The sequence below is a fragment of the Hyperolius riggenbachi genome, chromosome 5 (assembly GCF_040937935.1).
Source record: "Hyperolius riggenbachi isolate aHypRig1 chromosome 5, aHypRig1.pri, whole genome shotgun sequence".
NCBI classification, from domain to species: Eukaryota; Metazoa; Chordata; class Amphibia; order Anura; family Hyperoliidae; genus Hyperolius; species Hyperolius riggenbachi.
In genome coordinates, this window is record NC_090650.1 from 159,585,158 (window position 1) to 159,607,483 (window position 22,326).

The 22,326-nt window shown below is 42.4% G+C and overlaps 1 protein-coding gene across 3 annotated transcripts in view; it reads right to left on the minus strand.

Annotated features, from left to right (window-relative positions):
* The window catches only part of ELMO1 (engulfment and cell motility 1), an 818,731-nt gene that overhangs the window by 585,420 nt on the left and 210,985 nt on the right, over positions 1-22,326 (minus strand). For all 3 annotated transcript variants that reach the window (XM_068236401.1, XM_068236400.1, XM_068236402.1), the window contains exon 2: positions 4,917-5,049. In XM_068236401.1, coding sequence (XP_068092502.1) covers positions 4,917-4,994 — 78 coding nt within the window. In that variant the 5' untranslated portion in view covers positions 4,995-5,049. The remainder of the gene's footprint in view (positions 1-4,916; positions 5,050-22,326) is intronic.

Genomic DNA, 22,326 nt, shown 5'->3' on the forward strand with positions numbered 1-22,326 from the left:
GGCGAGAGAGCTAACCACTACGCCACCGTGCTGCCCTATACAATACAATACATTACACAATAAATTAACACAATAAATTAACTCATTACCTCCCACACGCCCCAATTTTTTTTTTTTAATTTAAAAAAAAAATACAATAAAAAAAACTAAACATAAATAGTTACCTTAGGGACTGAACTTTTAAAATATTTATGTCAAGAGGGTATAACACTGTTACTTTATAAACTATGGGCTTGTAATTAGGGATGGATGCAAAACTGAAAAAATGCAGCTTTATTTCCAAATAAAATATTGGCACCAAACATTGTGATAGGGACATAATTTAAACGGTTTTATAACCGGGACAAAAGGGTAAATACATTTCATGGGTTTTAATTACAGTAGCATGCATTATTTAAAAACAATAATGGCCGAAAACTGAAAAATAATATTTTTTTCCCACATTTTTTCCTATTTTCCGATTAAAACACATTTAGAATAAAATAATTCTTGGCATAATGTCCCACCTAAAGAAAGCCTAATTGGTGGCGAAAAAAAACAAGATATTGTTCATTTCATTGTGATAAGTAATAATAAAGTTATAGACGAATGAATGGATGAAGCGCTGAAAGGTTAAAATTGCTCTGGTGTTCAAGGGGTAAAACCCCTCAGTGGTGAAGTGGTTAAAGCGTGCTGATGTGATAGCAAGAGTAACAGGAGGTTGCTTGCGCTATTTATTTTAGTTAATCAACCCCTTAAAGAGACACTGAAGCGAAAAAAAAAATTATGATATGATTTGTATGTGTAGTACAGCTAAGAAATAAAACATTAAGATCAGATACATCAGTCTAATTGTTTCCAGTACAGGAAGAGTTGAGAAACTCCAGTTGTTCTCTTTATGCAAACAAGCCATTAAGCTCTCCGACTAAGTTAGTCGTGGAGAGGGCTGTTATCTGACTTTTATTATCTCAACTGTAAGTGAACTGTTTACTTTTTCTCCGCTAGAGGAGAGGTCATTACTTCACAGACTGCTCTGAAAGACTCATTTTGAATGCTGAGTGTTGTGTAATCTGCACATATTATAGAATAATGCAATGTTAGAAAAAACACTATATACTGTACATGAAAATAAAAGTATGAGAATATTTTCTTTGCTGCTAATCTTCTAGTAATTATTCATAGTACACAACCAATTAATTATATCATATTTTTTTTTCGCTTCAGTGTCTCTTTAACCACTTCAGCCTACAGCTTCGAAAATCTTATGCATCCGAGCAATGTTCACCTCCCATTCATTCGCTAATAACTTTATCGCTACTTATCAAAAGTAATTGATCTATATCTCGTTTTTTCCGCCACTAATTAGGCTTTCTTTAGGTAGTACATTTTGCTAAGAGACACTTTACTGTAAATACATTTTAACAGGAAGATTAAGATAGAAATGGAAAAAAATCATTATTTCTCAGTTTTTGGCCATTATAGTTTAAAATTAATACATGCTACAGTAATTAAAACCCATGCATTTTATGTGCCCATTTGTCCCGCTTATTACACCATTTAAATTACGTCCCTATCACAATTTATGGCGCCGATATTTTATTTAGAAATAAAGGTGCATTTTTTCAATTTGCGTCCATCACTATTTACAAGCTTATAATTTTAAAAAATTTAATAAGATACTCTCTTGACATGTATATTTAAAAAGTTCAGACCCTTAGGTAACTATTTATGTAGTTTTTTTTTTTTTTAATTGTAATGTTTTTTTTTTTTTTTTTAATACAAAAATGTATTTGGGTAATTTTAGTTTGGGAGGTAAATAGCCAATTTTAGATGTAATATAATGAATGTTTTTATTCAATACAGGTATGTGGGTGCAGTTTACTATTTGGCCACAAGATGGCCACATTCAAAAAATTCCTGGATGCGAACGATGTCGCATCTAGGAACTAAAATGAAGAGAAGAAGTTTCCTGGGGGCAGAAATACCACGCTCTCTGATGAGAAAGCGTCGGTATTTCTGCCGGGGACTTAGATCGGTGAATGGGAATTATATTCCCATTCACTGATCGGGGGGGGGGGGGGGGGGCAGCGGGAGGCAGCGGGAGCACGCCCGATCGCGCGCACCACACGGCTGCAGCACCACTGCCTATCTGGACGGATATATGCGTCCAGATATGGCGAAGTGGTTAAAGAGGAACTTTACTGAATACAGCTTAAATCAAACCTGAAGTGAAAATAAACTTATGAGATAATGAATTGTATGTGTTTTAATAAAAGGTAAATTAAATATACTGTAGAACGGAGTGTCATTTTTATGTTCAGCTTAAAGCTGGCCTTACATGGATTGATTTGTAAATCGAGAAATAATGCAATTCCTCCTCTCGATCAAAAATTGAAAGGTAAATAGAATTGTAATCAAATGCCCATACATGGGAATAAACTGCTCCGGACGCACTCCGCCGTTCATATACGCGCACCCCACGTGGTTGCCTAGTAAGGGTGCGCGTGTGTGACGTTAGACATCACACATCACACACGCGGCCACTTTACTAGACAATCACAAGGTGCGTGTATATGGAGAATCCTGAAAAAAGCAGAGGACAAGTGTTGGCCCCGAACAGATCACTTGCACTGGGCACGGGGGGGGGGGGGCATTTAACATTAGGGGGATAGCGTTGGGTCGGCGAGGCAGCATCACAAGGCCGATTACGGATCGATTTCAGCATGAAATCGATTGGGAATCGGCCTGCAGTGTATGGCCAGCTGACATATCTCTCTAATCAGATTTGATTAAGAGAGATATTTGTCTCTTGGTCGAATCTGCCCATCATCGCTAGATGAATGGCTCCCTTTAGTACTTTCCAGCATTAAAACCTCTTTACTTTTCAGGAAGGGGACTGAATTCCACAAGCTATTGGACAAGCAAATTTACATAGGTAATGTAACCACTCCAATTTTTTAAACTCTTGCTGTACTGGTGGTAAACAGAAAGGGACTTGGTCACACATTATGGTCATAAGTATTTATCACCAGGAGCTCTTAGGCCTCAATTCACTAAGATCATGCTGGAGATAATAAGGCAAGAGAAAACTTACCTCCACACGTGAGAGAGTTATCTTACCTCTTCATTCCTTAAGTTACCTCTCCTGTAGTTAATTTACCTCCTCTGTAGTTATTTTCACACGCAATTAATTAACAGCCTGTCTAACTCTGGAGTTATTTTAAGGATTGGAGAGTTAATTTAAAGACAGAAGAGTTAACTTTAGGCTTGCCTGAGGTAAAATGTTTCCTGAATACTACATGCCTTATCACCATGGTAACAACTCTAGAAGAGTTATTAAAGACAGGAGATAAGCTTAGTGAATTGAGGCCTTTGTCTATGCATTTGTCATCTGGGGTCTCATCCTTACTGTATTTGTCACTTGGGTATTCATGATTGTTGCTTTTGTCATCTGAAAGCTAGTGGTCACTGCATTTGTCACTTGGGGCTCATGATCGTTACATGTGTCATATGGGAGCATCTGTCACCAGGTCGTGGCATTTGTCATCCGAGGGCTCACTGTCGCTGCATTTGTCATTTGGGTCTAATGGTTGTTACATTTGTCATCTGAAAGCCATAGCTGCTAAACTTGTCACCTGAGGGCTTATAGTCACTGAGATAGATAGACAAGTTTTGGGTACAATTTTATGTAGGCATTACCTGGGATCTGAACGTTTTCCAAAGGGTTCCTTTAGCTGAAAAAGGTTGGTAAAGGCTGCACTAGACACTTAACCTCCTGAGCGGTATGGACGAGCTCAGCTCGTCCATTACCGCCGGAGGGTGCCGCTTAGGCCCTGCTGGGCCGATTTTTATCAAATAAAAAGCAGCACACGCAGCCGGCACTTTGCCAGCCGCGTGTGCTACCTGTTCGCCGCCGCTCTGCGGCGATCCGCCGCGAGCAGCGGCAAAAGAGGGTCCCCCCAGCCGCCCGAGCCCTGCGCAGCCGGACCAATCAGTTCCGGCCAGCGGTAAGGGCTGGATCGGAGGCGGCTGACGTCAGGACGTCGGCTGACGTCCATGACGTCATTCCGCTCGTCGCCGTGGCGACGAGGCAACCAAACAAGGAAGGCTGCTCATTGCGATCGGAGGCGATCAGAATTACGCTTCAGGAGCGCCCTCTAGTGGGCTTTCATGCAGCTTTCAGTTGGCTGCATGAAATAGTTTTTTTTTTTTTAATTTAAAAAAAAAAAACCTCCCGCAGCCGCCCTGGCGATCTTAATAGAACGCCAGAAAGGTTAATTCTGAGTGCAACATCTATCTACATTTATAGGCTGGCACATTTTTGGACCATTAGATGAGCTTTGTTTAGCTCTTTCCCTTTCATACCAAATTTAGTGGAGACATCTCAAATGTACTTCCAGCATTTCGAATGGACTTTCAGCAGGAGTGGAACAACTATAATGCAGTTTATAAAAATGTGTAAAATCTCACTTTTCTGGTAGAAGACCAGTAGGTTATTCTTCAACTACTTCTCTTTTGTCCCCCACAAGTGGGTTACTGAAATGACAGACAGCCAAGCCTCCAGGGCTGGGGAGCCCACTACAGCAGTTTTCTTACCCATGGAATCTGGCTTCCAACCTTGAGCTTTTCAAACCTGTTTACTCCACTGTAAGGATTTTCTAATCTGCTTCTATCAGACAAATCCACAGTACTCTAGATTCACAATCAAGGTGGAATAGGAAGCTTTTCATTGCCTCACAAAGTTTTATTATGCTGGGAATACATGGCTAATTCTAAGCCATTTAGATGGCTCCATAGATAATTTCCGACATGCCCTATCTCCTGCCCGATCATTTCGACACTCGATTCTGCATTGAGGACGATGCAAAACGATAAGAAAAAAGAACAGAAAAGGTTTCTATTTTTGTAAACTTGCATTGAACCACCATGACACATACCTGATCAATTTCCATTAACTTAGGGAATGCGTCAGGCCACTGAATAGCCACCTTCACTATGTCTGAAGGAGGAGGCATCCTGTCTGTAGGTTTACAACAGCTACAGTGTTCCGAAAATACCAGTTATCCAGACCTAACAGAGGTAAACAAAAGCACAAATTATAAGACTGTATATTCTTCATTTTTCTCAGCATAAATGCAATAATAAAAAAACAAAGTGTACAATTATTTGTGATGTTCACAATGAAAATATTGATTACCACATTGTCAAAAGTTGGTAAAACACACAATGCATTATTTCTTATAAAAGGACTGTAAACTTATTCAGATGAATAGCTATAACAGGTGGTGGAGCCAGCACCAGTCGTTCACTGCTGCCACTTGTGCAGAGTTTGCAGGCATAATTTGTTAGCAATTGACGCTGGCGTCATGGGCGTCCACAGAAAAACAGAAATTTGTCCGTTGCATTTATAATAAAAGACTTCTAAAAGTCATTTATTTCTCAGCTACACCTACTATTCAATCACATAGGCTATCATTCATAAAGCATTTCCGCATGCGGAAATGCTAAAAACAGCTGACTTTACCGACCACTCGGCAAAGTCAGCATTCATAAAGGCTCTTTCCGCATAAAAAAAATGACACTACCGAGCAGAGTGATAAATCATCGCCTTGTGCGGTGATTATCGGAACAAATATAGCAAAATGTTTATTCATAAAGATCACCGCAAGCGGTGAGAGGTCGGGAAGTACCGCTCCCTGTGATGTGGCGATACCAATGCAAGTGAATGGAGACACACAGACCTCCCAGGCAGCTGCAGCAGAGCGGAACACGGAGAAATGTATCAACTCGGCAGCTTCCGTGTCTCCGCCTGCCTACCGCCAGCCTACCGCCTGCCTAGTTCGGGGAATCTCCGCACTGCCACCGCACCTGGATGTTTTTTTATGAATGCCCACCCAGAAGTCTAAAACACCGGCAGCGGTGTTTTCCCGCACTGATTCCCTGTACCGACAGCTCCTTTATGAATAATAGCCATAGAACGCATCCTAGCTTTCCGAAGAGTCACTACTACTGTTCATATAGCCAGATAAAAGAGTGCGTTTTAACAGTTTTTATCTGCAGGTCTTAGAATCAGATTAGGTCCTCTGTCCTTCTACTGAGGTGGTGGCAGCTTTGCACCCCGAAATAGTGTGTAGTTTGTGTTACTGTAACTCGCAAGCTCCCTTCTAGCCTGTCTGCTGTCAAAATTCCAACGGTTTCAGCTCATCGATTGCGTCAAAGAGGTTGGAGAGTCTGTGGGTTGAAATACATTGGAAGGCACTGAGCAGTCCAGCCACTAGGGGGCCTGTGATAGATAGATAGATAGATAGATAGATAGATAGATAGATAGATAGATAGATAGATAGATAGAGGTTTTCAAATTACATACCATACTATTTCCACCACCATACTATTTTTTTTTACATATACACACTTTTATAATTGCATCCTTGTTGTTGTTTGTACAATCAATGAACAAAATTTGGTATGTGCTAAATAGTTACAAATTATTCATTTATCATGAATCGACAGCTTGTAAAGAGATGCTTGGGTCCCTCTGTTAAAAACAATTTACAACCTTCCTTTCAAACAATACCAGTTGTCTGGCATCCTGCTGCTCATTGGCTGCAGTAGTTGAATCGCACACCGGAAACAAGCATGCAGCTAATCCAGTCAGACTTCAGTCAGAAACGCCTGATCCACATGCATGTTCAGGGACTAAGGCTAAAAGTGCCAGAGGCAGAGGATCAGCAGGACAGCCAGGCAATCTGTATTGTTAAAGGGGAAAAAAATTATGGCAGCCTCCACATCCCTCTTACTTCTTACTTTGTCAATACACAATGGCCACATAGTAAAAAAAACCTTAAACATAAATTAAAAACACCTTGCTACCACAAACTACTACAGCGTATTTAGGTTGATTAAAATTTCACAAATCGCACACCATACAATTCTTTGTAAAGTTGGTCTTATGCTGGGGATACAAGGTACGTTTCTGTACCGTGTATTGACCAGCTGATCCGGCCAGCTGATAATATTCAGCTGGCCCGATCATGCCGCTCGACCCGTGCCCGCTCGATTCCCGCCGGTGGACAATGGCAGGGAATCGAGCGGTGATAAGGAAGTGCCGGCGGGGACGAGCGGTAATCGATCCGCGCGCACGCGCGGGGATGCGCCGGCATCGAGCCACTGGCTCGATCCGGCACATAAAACGAATAATGTATGCCCAGCATTAAGCCTCATCTACACGATACAATTTTCCATCAGATACACGGATCTATTAGATAGATCTAATAAGAAATTGCATTGTGTGTAGACGTCCAAATTGTTTCAAATCAATTTTGCGATAGATTTTGCTTTGATAAGTACCCAAAATCTATTGCAAAATCGAATGCAATCCGATTGGACCGGTTGTAAATTATCTAATAGATCCGTCTAATAGATCTGGATCGGACGGAAAATTGTACCGTGTAGATGAGGCTTACATTTTCCAACATTTCTTCCCCGCCCCCCCAAAAAAAGGGTGGGAAGAAACATTTAATCGAGTTTCTCAGGTGAATAAGAAATTAAAAATGATTAACAAAAATAAATAAAATAAAATCGATTTTTCTGTACAATCATTTCAAATCAGTTGCATTAAAATTAAATAAAAATAAAATTATTGTACACAGACTATTCTAGGCTGACCAAAGCATTATAACCAAAGCTCCTCAGCATGAAAGAATGTTGACAGTGCCAGGAAGATGTGGAGAGTTATGACATAATCACTGAAATGTGTTTAGCGCATGTGTATGTGTCTGTTTTCACTTCCACTATTTGTAGAGTCTATTCTTGGAGCTGAATAAACAGCTAGAAACTCAAAATTCCTTGAATCGTATATTAACTGCAGTTTGTCTAGCTTCAAAAGTTTTGAAGTCGAAGCAAATACATTTCTTATTGATTAAAATAGTTTTGAGCACACCTTTCATATTTGTGCCCTCTTTTCTTCCCCCATATACAGTATGTGGATGACAACTTGTTTGTTGTAGAAGCTATATGCAGAGCAACTTGCTTACATCCTGTATAATACCAGTCTCTCTTCATGGCGTTTCATCCTATAATCTGATGTACAGCATTACCAACCTTTGAAAATCTTTAAAGAGAATCTGTACTCTAAAATTCTTACAATAAAAAAAGCATACCATTCTATTCATTATGTTCTCCTGGGCCCCTCTGTGCAGTTTCTGCCACTCCCTGCTGCAATCCTGGCTTGTAATTGCCAGTTTTAGGCAGTGTTTACAAACAAAAGACATGGCATGTGATAGGCTGAGAGGAGCTCAGTCTGTGACTCATACAGAGCCTGCAGGGGGCGTGGAGAGGGTGTGTATAGCTTCTATACTATTACAAACAGAGCAGCACATTCTAGCCTGAGTGCCTGAGCCCGACAAAGCAGTCAGAGAAAAGAAGATTAGATTATATAACAGTAGGAGAACAAAGGCGCCAGCAGAATAAAAGTGGATAAAACCTTTCTCCTCCCTTACCTTCTTCAATCCTGTCACGGTGCAGGAAGTCAACAAGCTGCTGGCAACTTCACCTGCCACTTCCTGCCCCCTAGATCCGGTCCCATCTGATTCTCTGCGCCCACATTTTTCTGATCTGGCCCCTGTCCTCACCCATCTCTTCAACCTCTCCTTCTCCACCGGCATCTTCCCCTCCATATTCAAACATGCCACTGTGCTTCCCCTGTTAAAGAAATCTTCACTTGACCCTGCTCTGCCATCCAACTACTGCCCAATCTCTCTTCTCCCTTTTGCCTCAAAAATTCTTGAATGCCTGGCCCACCAACGCCTGACCAACTTCTTTAACTCCAACTCCCTTCTCGATCCTTTGCAATCTGGTTTTCGCACAGCCCATTCTACAGAAACAGCCCTCACCAAAGTGGTAAACGACCTTGCCCTTGCCAAAGCCGAAGGTAAATACTCCATCCTGCTCCTCCTGAACCTCTCCTCGGCATTTGACACTGTCGACCACTCCCTCCTCCTCCACTCCCTGCAGCTAATGAGCATTCAGGACCTAGCCTTAGCCTGGATCTCCTCCTACCTCTCCAACCGCTCCTTCACAACATTTTTCAATGGCTCCTCATCCACTCCTACACCCCTCTCAGTTGGTGTTCCTCAAGGTTCCGTCCTAGGACCACTACTGTTCTCCCTCTATACTGCCTCAATTGGCAATTTGTATGCCGATGACACCCAGATATATCTCCACACCCCAGATCTCTCCTCCTTGGACAAAGTCTCTGCCTGCCTCACATCCATTTCCTCCTGGATGGCTGCCAGGTACCTGAAGCTTAATTTGGACAAGACTGAGCTTCTAATATTCCCACCCCGCACAGCTCCACCCCTCCCAGATCTGCACGTCACTATTGAAAATACTACTATCCACCCTACCAAGCCCGCTGTCTAGGCGTTACTCTGAACTCTGAACTTTCCTTTACAGCCAACATCCAAGGTATTGCCAGATCCTGCAACTTCTACCTCCGCAACATCTCCAAAATCCGCTTCTACCTGTCCCCTGACACCACTAAACTCCTTATCCAAGCCCTTGTCATCTCCCGCCTAGACTACTGCAATTCTCTTTTGTCTGGCCTCCCCTCTAACCGCACTGCCCCTCTTCAATTGGTAATGAATGCGGCAGCCAGACCGATACATTCTTCTCAGTGCAGCGCCTCTACAACTCCGCTCTGTAATGCACTACACTGGCTCCCCATCAGCTTTAGGATCAATTTCAAAATCCTGTGCTTGGCCTACAAATCAGTGCACAAGACCTGCCCGACCTACATCTCTGATCTGGTCCACAGGCACATACCAGCCCGCCCCCTCCGATCCTCCAATGACCTGCGCCTAGTCGCACCACGCATAACTCAGTCACATGCACGATTGCAGGACTTCACCAGGGCTACCCCTACTCTCTGGAACTCGCTCCCACCAGCCGTCAGACTCGCCCCCACCTTTAATACCTTCAAACAAGCTCTCAAGACTAACCTCTTCACGCTCGCATACCCCCCTACACCAGCACCATAATATGTTCTGTTAGACCCCCTCTCAAAAGATGCACCTATTGTCTCCACCCCACCCTTTAGATTGTAAGCCTCTGGCAGGGTCCTCCTCCTTAATGTATCCAGCTTAATTATGCAATCTTACTCACAACCACCCCTCTTGTAGACTCGAACAGTCTCTATTTTGACCTATGACACTGTATTGTTATCAAATCATTTGCATGATCTTGTTTTGTTGTGAGTTTCCGTATGTTCTACCTGTATGTTAACCCATTTATCTATTGTGCAGCGCTGCGTAATATGTTGGCGCTTTATAAATACAATAATAATAATAATAATAATAATAATAATAATAAAGACCCGGCCATTTTTTACAATTCAGCACTGCACAGCTTTAACGGTTTATTGCTTGGGCATACAACTTACTACTCAAACAAATTTTACCTCCTTTTTTTGTCACGAACACAGCTTTCTTTTGGTGCTATGTGATTGCTGCTGCAATTTTTAGTTTATAATATTCATCAAAAAAGACAGGAATTTTGTGAAAAAAATGATATTTTTAACTTTCCGTGGTAAAATTTTAAAAATAATGTAAAATTTCTATACACGTTTCTGTCCAAATTTATCGTGCTACAAGTCTTTGATAAAAAAAAAAAAATCCAATAAGTTTATATTTACTGGTTTGGGTAACAGTTATAGCGTTTACAAACTATAACAGAAATATAGATCAGTATACACAGATATGGATCTATATATTATATACTGTATACACAGATATGGATCTATATATTATATATGCACAGAAAATTTATAGATCTATAGATCTATATAGATCTATTGTTCAAAAAGTATAATGTAATATATATATATTTATTCATGTTTGTGGTAGTAACTTGACAAAATGTGGAAAACTTCTTAGGGGGGGGGGCCAAATACTTTTGCAAGATTATATATATATATATATATATATATATATATATATATATATATATATATATATATATATATATATATATATCTTGCAAAAGTATTTGGCCCCCCCCTAAGAAGTTTTCCACATTTTGTCAAGTTACTACCACATACATGAATGAATTTTATTGGAATTCCACGTGAATGACCAATACAAAGTGGTGTACACGTGAGAAGTGGAACGAAAATCATACATGATTCGAAACATTTTTTTACAAATAAATAACTGCAAAGTGGGGTGTGCGTAATTATTCAGCCCCCTTTGGTCTGAGTGCAGTCAGTTGCCCATAGACATTGCCTGATGAGTGTTAATGACTAAATAGAGTGCACCTGTGTGTAATCTAATGTCAGTACAAATACATCTGCTCTGTGACGACCTCAGAGGTTGTCTAAGACCTAGGTTCTCAACCTGTGGTATGCGTACCCCAGGGGGTACTTCTGATGATTCCAGGGGGTATAATAAGAATAACAAATTTAGAGTTTTAGAAAATGATAAATCTTAAACAACTCCAAATTAGTATCTTAGTTAATGATAAGCAATAGTAAATGCTTGGAAATTGTTTAGAACCAATTATCATGTACTACGATTAAATATATATTTGTCAAGGGGTACTTGTGATAATGTTTACTATGCTAGGGGGTACTTGGTGAGTACAGGGCTTTAAAAGGGGTACATGTCAATAAAATGTTGAGAAACACTGGTCTAAGAGAATATTGGGAGCAACAACACCATGAAGTCCAAAGAACACACCAGACAGGTCAGGAATAAAGTTATTGAGAAATTTAAAGCAGGCTTAGGCTACAAAAAGATTTCCAAAGCCTTGAACATCCCACGGAGCACTGTTCAAGCGATCATTCAGAAAAGGAAGGAGTATGGCACAACTGTAAACCTACCAAGACAAGGCCGTCCACCTAAAAAAGGTCGAACAAGGAGAGCGCTGATCAGAAATGCAGTCAAGAGGCCTATGGTGACTCTGGACGAGCTGCAGAGATCTACAGCTCAGGTGGGGGAATCTGTCTATAGGACAACTATTAGTCATGCACTGCACAAAATTGGCCTTTATGGAAGAGTGGCAAGAAGAAAAGCGAAGAGTGGCATTGTTAACAGAAAAGCATAAGAAGTCCCGTTTGCAGTTTGCCACAAGCCGTGTGGGGGTCACAGCAAACATGTGGAAGAAGGTGCTCTGGTCAGAGGAGACCAAAACTGAACTTCTTGGCCAAAATGCAAAACGCTATGTGTGGTGGAAAACTAACACTGCACATCACTCTGAACACACCATCCCCACTGTCAAATATGGTGGTGGCAGTATCATGCTCTGGGGGTGCTTCACTTCAGCAGGGATAGGAAAGCTGGTCAGAGTTGATGGGAAGATGGATGGAGCCAAATACAGAGCAATCTTGGAAGAAAACCTCTTGGAGTCTGCAAAAGACTTGAGACTGGGGCAGAGGTTCACCTTCCAGCAGGACAACAACCCTAAACATAAAGCCAGGGCAACAATGGAATGGTTTAAAACAAAAACATATCTATGTGTTAGAATGGCCCAGTCAAAGTCCAGATCTAAATTCAAATCGAGAATCTATGGCAAGATCTGAAAACTGCTGTTCACACTGTCCATCTAATCTGACTGAGCTGGAGCTGTTTTGCAAAGAAGAATGGGCACGGATTTCAGTCTCTAGAGGTGCAAAGCTGGTAGAGACATACCCTAAAGACTGGCAGCTGTAATTGCAGCAAAAGGTGGTTCTACAAAGTATTGACTCAGGGGGCTGAATAATTATGCACACCCCACTTCCCCTGGTGCCTCCATGACAGCATACTATTGGGCAGTATTTCCTCTCTGACTGCCTATTAGGACCTCCCTGAATCTTTAAATGTCTACTCTCCACCCCTCTCCTCATTCCTTTTTTTGTCCTCGACGGCTATAGGATTCCCTGGATCTTTACCCTTACAACACTGCTTGCAGTTACTAGTCAGGTTCTATGCCTCTCCTGACTAGAGTCTGTCTGTCTTACTAACTAGTATATTAGGTAGAGAGCCTTTTCTGGTGCTCTTATGGCTGAGTAGGTGTCTTTAATCAAAGATTACCTGTTTAGACTGCTTTGGATGCCGCTGTGCACAAGTGCATGTTGTCACTAGGTCTGTTGAGCCGCCTCACCTATAGCGGGAGCTTAGGGGCGGTTCTGGAGTGTGGGCGGCAGTCCAGCGGCCATCTTTAATATGGGCAAAAGGCGGAGAGAGCCGCTGACGTCATTTGGGAGCGCCGTGGTCCGCACGCAAGGCTGTGTGGCTGGCGTCCATGGAACTGGAGGCTGCAGAGAGTGGGCGGACGGATGTGGAGGCGCTGCAGAAGGGGGCACTTGTTCTTGTGCTGTTAAAGGTAAGACGTTGTGGCAGGTAGCAGGATAGTTTTGCTGTTACTTCACTGCCTAAAGGGTGGTGATATACTGAGCAGTCTCTAATAGGGGTTTTGCTCTATTGCAGCTACCATTGTATCATGGGGCGCAGTTCTAAAAAAAAAAAAGAGCACCGGGATTCTAGAAGGTAAGGGGTGGTGAGTATGGAACAAGAGTGCAACTTCAAATGTCTTTTCTGGGATGTTAAAGACATATCTCTTTTTGATTGTTTCTTTAGCCCTACTACGTCCAAGAGCGCTGATAAGGGTTCAGAAGACAGGGACAAAGATTCATCAAAGAAGAGGGATTATCATAGACAACCTGATAAATCAAAATCATCTGAGTCAAGACATTCTGAACATATGGAGAGAGATAAAGATAAAGTGTATAAATCTCAAGGGGATAAGAGACAGGAGTCATCCTCTAAAGAAATATTTTTTGGACAGCAATTCCCTCCCACTTCGAGTGTATTGCAGCAACATAAAAGTGATAGACTGGCAGACGGTCAATGTTGGGTGTATGGAAATCCTAGGATTCCAGGAAAAATGATTTGTGAAGTATGCTTTGCTGAGGTGTCCAATGATAATATGGATGTTACAACTATAATTAAAAAAAGTAGTTAAAGACACTGTGGCAGAAATGAATGTGCAAGCTCAGGATAATGTGTTGGTGCCATCTGGTGGTGGAAGAGCAAGATGTAGCAGGAGTGCTTATTCTGATGAATCAGATGTTTCAGAAGAAGAGACTGGTTTTGATTTTGCTTTAGTCAAGCCGTTTGTTTGTCAAGTAAAGGAAGCATTAGAGTGGGAGGAGATTGAAAAGGATGATTCAAGTTCTAAACATAGAAGGGATTATAAACATCTGGATAAGAAGACTACTGCTTTTCCTATGATGGAGGAAATTAAAGAGGTAGTGTTGCAAGAATGGGAAAAGCCTGTTAAAAAACCCTCCCTAAAGAATAGGTTGAAGAAGTTGTATCCTTTAGAAGAACAGGATGAAGAGATGTTTGAATGTGCTCCAATCGTAGATGCATCGGTTATGAAATTGGCTAGAAATGTCACTTTGCCATTAGAAGATGCGGTGTTGTTTCGTGATTTCATGGATTGTCAGATTGATATTGAGTTGAAGCGGAATTATCTTTCAGCAGGAGAGATGGCTAGACCAGCCATAGCGTTGTCTGCTATAGTTAAGGCTTGCAAGGTATGGATAAACAATGTGGAGAGTGCAGTAAGAAGAGGATTGGATCAAGATATAATTATAACTGCGTTGGATGAGTTACGATTAACGGCAGATTTTATAGGTGAGGCATCTGTAGATACCCTAAGATGTGTGGGCCGCACAATGTTATATTCTACCACGGCAAAGAGGGCTTTGTGGCTGAAACCCTGGGCAGCTGATCTCTCATCCAAACAAGCTTGGACAAAGATACCGTATGACGGGCAAAACTTGTTTGGTCCTAGAATGGATACAGCCATCTCACATGTCACAGGGGGTAAGTCGGGGCTTATCCCACAGGACAGGAAATTTGGAAGACAAAGGTTTAATGTAAACAGGAAACAAGGAACAGAAAGATATAGATGCTAGATCCTATAAGCCGGGTAGATCCTTCAGACGAAATTGGAAGGGTACACAATCGTCATTTCTAAGGGTAGCAAGGTCCAGAACTCCACAGTCGTCCTCACAAAATCAGAAGTCTTTTTGAGATAACGCCCGCCCAGGTGGAGAGAGTAGGTGCCAGACTAACTCTATTGTGTCACATATGGGCGGAAACATTTTCAGAGCCTTGGCTCATAAAGACTATAACAAAGGGTCACACTTGGGCTTTCAAGAATAAACCAGTACTACCTCATCTAAGCTTAAAGTCCCCTGCAGCAAAACACAAAAGGCAGATACTCTGGGATTATGTAGTAAAGTTGTTACAGTAAGATGCAGTGAGCAGAGTACCACTAGGTCAGCAAAATCAAGGATTTTATTCTCCCATGTTTCTAATCAAGACAAAGTCGGGAGATTGGCGACAAATCTTAGACCTCAGACAGTTGAACAATAATATAGGAATTCTTCGATTCAAGATGGAGTCTTTACAGACGGTAATCCTTGCAATACAGGTAAACGATTGGATGTGTTCAATAGACCTCAGAGATGCTTATTTTCACGTACCAGTCCATCCTTCATATCAAAGTTATTTGCGTTTTGTAGTGGAAGATGTCCACCTTCAGTTCTCATGCCTACCTTTTGGTCTCTGTATCCTCTCCCAGGACTTTTACGAAAGTTTTACTTCCCATAATTGCACGTCTCAGAGAGTACAAGATAAAGATACTACACTATTTGGACGACATCCTGATAGTGGCTCAGACCAGAGAAATGTTAATTATGCACAGAGACTACACAATACAAACTCTTCGAAAATTTGGATGGATCTTGAACCTACATAAGAGTCAGCCACTGCCGACAGTGCTTAATTTTCCTGGGAGCAGAGTTTTGTACAGAGTCAGGGATAGTCCAGTTACCAGGAGACAAGATAATGAGATTAGGCCAACAGTTGGCGGTCATTCAAAAATATCAGAAGATATCTGCCAGGCAAGCCTTGAAAGTTTTGGAATCCATGGCTTCAACCATTCCGTTGGTAAAATGGTCGCACTGGAACATGAGGCCCTTGCAGTGGGGAGTCTTAAGACAATGGAATCTGACAGATCTGAATCAATTTATATCAGTCACGCCCTTCATGAAGACAAGTCTGACATGGTGGATCAACAAGGACAATCTACAGAAGAGGCACAGTTTACAACTACCGGATTGGCAGGTGATAACGGATGCCAGCCAGCATGGTTGGGGTGCAATCTACAGAGACTGGGCGATACAGGGAGTATGGGACTATCCAACAGCCCATCTAGTGTCCAACGTTCTGGAGCTAAGAGCTGCTCTTTAAGCTTGATTAGCCTTTCTCCCTTTAGTTACAAGTCAATCAGTCTTCTTTCGAATGGACAATCAAGCGGCAGTTTCATATATAAAGAGACGGGGGGGGGGGGGGGACGCACAGTCTTCATCTGATGGAGGAGGTGTTCCCCATCCTGACACTGGTGCAAAAATATCTGCAGAATATATCAGCAGTCTATCTTCCGGGGCATCACAATGTTCAAGTAGATCAGCTTTCACGACACAAAATAGACAACAACGAGTAGTCTCTCAATCAATCAGTATTTGGAATGATAGCCCAGAGGTGGAAAGGCTTAGGGTGCGTACAGACATGCGACTATAGTCGTTTAAAACGATCGTTACCGACGGCATTGCCCGACGATCGTTCGTAAAAAGTGCACGAACGATCATTAAAACAACCGACCAACTAGATATGTCGTTGGTAAAGAACGATCCATTCTGCCAGATCTTTTCCAACGACCATCATTCAAAAAGTAATGTTGATCGTGCGTTCTCAAAGCTTTGCACATGCTCAAACAGTCCTTTTTGACACTTGTGTTTGAAATCAGTTTATACATCATGTTGCGCACGCAACGCTCGTTCCAAGATCGTTCGTACACGAACGATGTTCAAAGTAGCCTTTCTTCAAACGATCATCGGCCGATACCTCCTTTAACATCGTTCGACGTTCAGAATGAACGATCGTTATCGTATGTCTGCACGTACCCTTAGAGATGGGCTGGTTTGCTTCCAACCAGAACAAGCAGCTCCCCAAGTTTTACTCGAGGTATCAGATGCAGAGATCTGCCGGTGTGGATGCCCTCTGTCAACAGTAGATTTTTGCTCTGGCATACACCTTTCAGCCAGTACCGTTGATACACAGGTTTCTGTGTAAGTTAAGAGCCTCCAACAAGGTAGTAGTAGCAGTCCTACCATATTGGCCAAGGAGGCCTTGGTTTCCGCTCATAATGCAGATGAACACGGAACCGCCATTCAAGTTACTGGACAAGCAGGATCTATTGGTTCAGAGAGTTCCATCACCCAAATCCTCAAAAATTGTCCCTCATGGCCTGGAGATTGAAAGGGCTAGGTTGTTAGAATCAGGATGTCCACAACAGGTGGTGACTACATTATTAGCGGCGAGAAAACCTACTACTATGGCGTCTTACGATAGAATCTGGCAACGTTTCGCAAAATTTGCAGAAGAGTTTAAGTTTGATCCTCTTAAACCAGATATTGCAAACATCTTATTGTTTCTAAATAAGGGTTTAGAGATGGGATTAGCACATAGTACGTTGAGAGGGCATATATCGGCATGGTCTACAACACTTGGTCAACCATGGGCAGAAGAGTCTTTAATATAACGATGCTTTAAAGCATCCTTGAAGATAAGGTCGCCAAGAACTCCTAGGTTCCCAATCTGGGACCTTCCCCTAGTTCTACAGTTTCTATCAGGAGAGCAGTTTGTTCCAGTACAGAATTGTTCATTAAGAACAGCGTTTATAGTTGCAATAACATCAGGTCAGCGAGTATCTGAACTCCAAGCTCTAAGCAGTCAGGTGCCATTTACAGAATTTTTCACAGAGTAGTACTTTACCCAGTACATTCTTTTGTTCCAAAAGTGGCAACATCAAAACATTTTAATCAGGAGTGGACTTTGCCAAGATAGATCAACATAGAGGACGTGGACTCACTCCATCCTCTAGATCCGGTATCTTTACTAAAGGAATATATAGAGAGAACCAAGACATTCAGAAATTCTGAAAGACTGTTTGTAGTGCCACTTGGCTACAGAAGAGGGCAGGCTGCTGCAGTAAGAACTATAGCAGTCTGGCTGGTGGCAGTGATACAAAAAGCTTATAAATCTAAAGGACTACAGATTCCTAAAGTGGTATCTGCACGTACAACGAGAGGGATGTCAGCCTTGTGGGCAGCTCAAGGAAATGCATCCATTGAGACTATATGTAGAGCCGCTAATTGGTCAACGAGTCATACCTTTATTTCTCATTATAAGATAGAGCCAGCGGCTTTATCTACAGCAGGATATGGAAAGTCAGTAATTTCCGCAGCTGTTAATGCAATTGACTAAAATATTTGTTTCATTTCTTCATTAAACATTTCTTCATTAAAGTGTGTATAGCATTCAATTATGTTCCCACCCTTTTTCATTACTAGTTAGGGCCCAATAGTATGCTGTCATGGAGGCACCAGGGGAACTGGAAAATTGAATACTTACCTTCGGCAATTTTCCTTTCCTGGTGCATCTCCATCACAGCATACGCCCCCCCCATGGCCGTCTCGGCTATGACAAGGAATGAGGAGAGGGGTGGAGAGTAGACATTTAAAGAGAACCTGAGGTGTGTTTAAAGAATGTTATCTGCATACAGAGGCTGGATCTGCCTATACAGCCCAGCCTCTGTTGCTATCCCAAACCCCCCTAAGGTCCCCCTGCACTCTGCAATCCCTCATAAATCACAGCCGTGCTGTGAGGCTGTGTTTACATCTGTAGTGTCAGTCTCAGCTGCTCCTCCGCCTCCTGCATAGCTCCGGTCCCTGCCCCAGTCCCTTCCCTCCAATCAGCAGGGAGGGAAGGGATGCAGGCGGGGTCTGGAGTTCTGCAGGAGGTGGGGAGAGCAGCAGACTGACACTATAGAGATAAACACAGCCAGCTCTGACAAGCTGTTTGTCAGCAGCGTGGCTGTGATTTATGAGGGATTGGGATAGAAAACAGAGACTGGGCTGTATAGGCAGATCCATCCTCTGTATGTAGATAATATTCTTCAAACCCACCTCGGGTTCTCTTTAAAGATTCAGGGAGGTCCTAATAGGCAGTCAGAGAGGAAATACTGCCCAATAGTATGCTGTCATGAAGATGCACCAGGAAAGGAAAATTCCTGAAGGTAAGTATTCAATTTTCCAGTTTGCGGTTATTGATTTGTAAAAAATGTTTGGAATCATGTATGATTTTCGTTCCACTTTTCACGTGTACACCAGCAGCATAGAGGGAGCTATTGTGGCTCACGCTCACTCGCATTCCCAGCCTGTCGGGTCCTGACGGCGAAACCGGAAGTGGCCGCCGGCGGGGACAGGAGGATCGGAGGGACACGGCGAGGGCACCGGACAACTGCAGGGGGCTATTGGAAGCCCCAGGTGAGTAAAATTTTTTTTTTTTTTTGGCTTAACCACTTTACCCCCAGCGGTACGAATTTCTCCGTCCCTTTTTCCATCCTTTAACCCCCAGGGACGGAGAAATCCGTACCTTCCGCGCTACCACCGCTGTCCGCTCTCTCGCCCCTCGTGCGCGCACACCCGCCGCTAGTGCACGCCGCCGCCCGCTCGGAGATCAATGAACGGGAAAATCCATTCCCGTTCGTTGATCTAAGCCCCCGCAATGATCCACTGCTTCTATTAGAAACAGCGCGATCATTGTGATTCTCCCAGCCTCCTACTGCTTCCTGTAAGGAAGCAGGTGGAATTCATGAAATGGATTCTGCAGTAGACTCTGGGCTTGATTCACCAAGACAAATAGCATGCCTTATCAGAGTTAACACACCTTATCAAAGTTAACATACCTTATCAGAGTCAACCCGCCTTATCAGCGTTAACACACCTTATCAGAGTAGCATAGCGAGCGCTATTAACTTATGCCTGCTAATTGGTAATTTTGCTGTGTGTTTTGGGTCATAGTGATGCTGAAATATGCATTGGTAGCCAAGGCCAAGTTTCTCTGCAGACTACCTGATGTTGTCGTTGAGAATCCTCATGTATTACTCTTTTTTCATGGTGCCGTTTACTGTGATTAGGTTCCCTGGTCCATTGGCTGAAAAAACAAACCCTAAGCATGTTTGACATTGGGGATGGTATTATTTGGGTTGAAGGCTTCTCTTTTTTACTCTAAATGAAGGAAACATTATTGTGACCAAAAGAATTCAATTTTTGTTTCACAGAAGACCAGAAGTCTTTTTCTTTCTCCAGATGTGCATTTGCAAAGGTCAAGCAAGCTTTTGTGTGCCTTATCTGGAGAAGTGGTGTCCTCCTTCTGCATCAGTGGAACCCAGCAGTGTGCTGTGTCGGTTGGATTGTCTGCCTTGAGATATTGCCACCAGCATAACACAGATTCACCAGGATGGCCTTGGTGGTGATCCTTGGCCTTGGTGGTGATCCTTGAATTCTTTATCACCTCTCTCACTATCCTCCTGGCCAGCACAGGTGTCACTTTTAGCTTCCAACCACGTCCACTGAGATTTTCCACAGTGCAGAACATTTTTTTAATAATACTTTGCACTGTAGCCACTGGAACTGGAAAACATTTAGGGTACGTTTCCATTGGTGCGGTGCGATTCCTGTGTGGAAAACGCATGTGCGATTTTGCATGCGGATGCGGTTTTTCCATGCGTTTTTCTATGCATTTTGTGGGCAAGCGTTTTTTAACCATGTCAATGCTGGTGTTCTTTTTACATTGTTTTTACACAAAAATGCATGCGAAAACGCATAGAAAAATGCATGGCAAAAAAATCTGCACGGCAGAGCCATCAGAAATCGCATACAATGTAATTAAATAGGAAAACTATTTAACTACATTGTATGCGATTTGCACACCGCTGTGCGGTGTACAAATTCTGATGGCTCTGCCGTGTCGATTTTTTTCTGCACAGAAAAACGCTAAGAAATCCTGACAAGTGGAAACAGTCCCATCCACTTGTACTGGTTATGCGAATAAGGCATGCAACGGGCCCTTAGAAATAGACTTGTAGCCAGCCATAATGCACAGCCGCTGGTCCTCACTGAGCTCCTTTGTCTTAGGCATGACTGTCCACAAACTGCAGAGAGCTGTTTTTCACCTGTTCAGTTGATTAAAACAGCTGTTCCCAATTAATCAGGGAACAGCTTGGACTATTTGAAATGGTATAGAACTTTGGTTTTCCACACACTGACAATTTATGAAGGGTATGAATAATTTTCGACTGGACACTTTTTGCTCAAATGTACATAAAAACTGAGAAATGCTTTTTTTCCACAAGAATGCCTTTTGTACTTCGTCTTATCTATTGGAAGACGCTTATGGCATTTTCCATCAAAAAATTACTTGCTGGCTGAATAAAAGTAACAAAGTTTGCCAGGGGTATGAATAATTATGGGCAGCACTGTATACAGTATTTCATAAGCCTTTTCGAGGAAAAAATACGCAAAATAAAATTACACAATTTCTCCATTTTCTTCCCCTATAGTTTTAAAATAAATAATTGGGGGAGGGGGGGGGGGGGTAAATAGTTAGGCACTTCTGTCCAAAAAGGGTTAATTTTTATTTTTGTGTAGGATTTTTTTTTTGTGTGCAATTTTAAACTTGTAAGCGTGATTAGATCTGTCGGGGTCGGTGGTCGGCTGATGCCTTAGTTATCAGCCGCCTTAGTCAGATGTAGCTATAACAAATTACCACAGCAAGAAAATCTGCCCTACCACAGAGTTATAACCCATTGGAACGCTTCCCTACATATGGTACATGGTTTTGTGAACAAAGACAGGCTTTTCAGAACCTGCTACAGCACACTAGGGGCTTGATTCACAAAGGCGTGATAACTCTTGTCGTTAACTCTACCATTTTGCGCGCACTATATCTGTTTTTGCACGCTACCGCGAATTTTGTTTTCGCACGAAAATTCACGATTGCGCAAGAAAACCGTTACACGCATTATAGCATGCGCAAAACGCTAGCACGACCGTGCTAAGAGTTATCACGGCTTTGTGAATCAAGCACCAGCAGTGGGACAGACTCACAGCCTTCTTTACTGGAAATAAAATGCTTGTGATAAAACTTTGTATTTTGCTCAAACCCTTGAAGGTAGCCATTGCACTTGTTAATGAGGCCAGAGAAAATTATCTTATCTCCCTCATCTCAATGCTGAACAGATCCCTGTGTTGTCTGATTGACGAGTGAATGGGGCCAGAGGAAACTGAAGACTGTGTGCAGATGTGGAGACATGAGACTAGGGCGCTACCAATGTGAAAGCTGTACCTGTGATAGCATGCAAAAGGAGATATTGGTGGAGGTAAAGAAAGCTCTT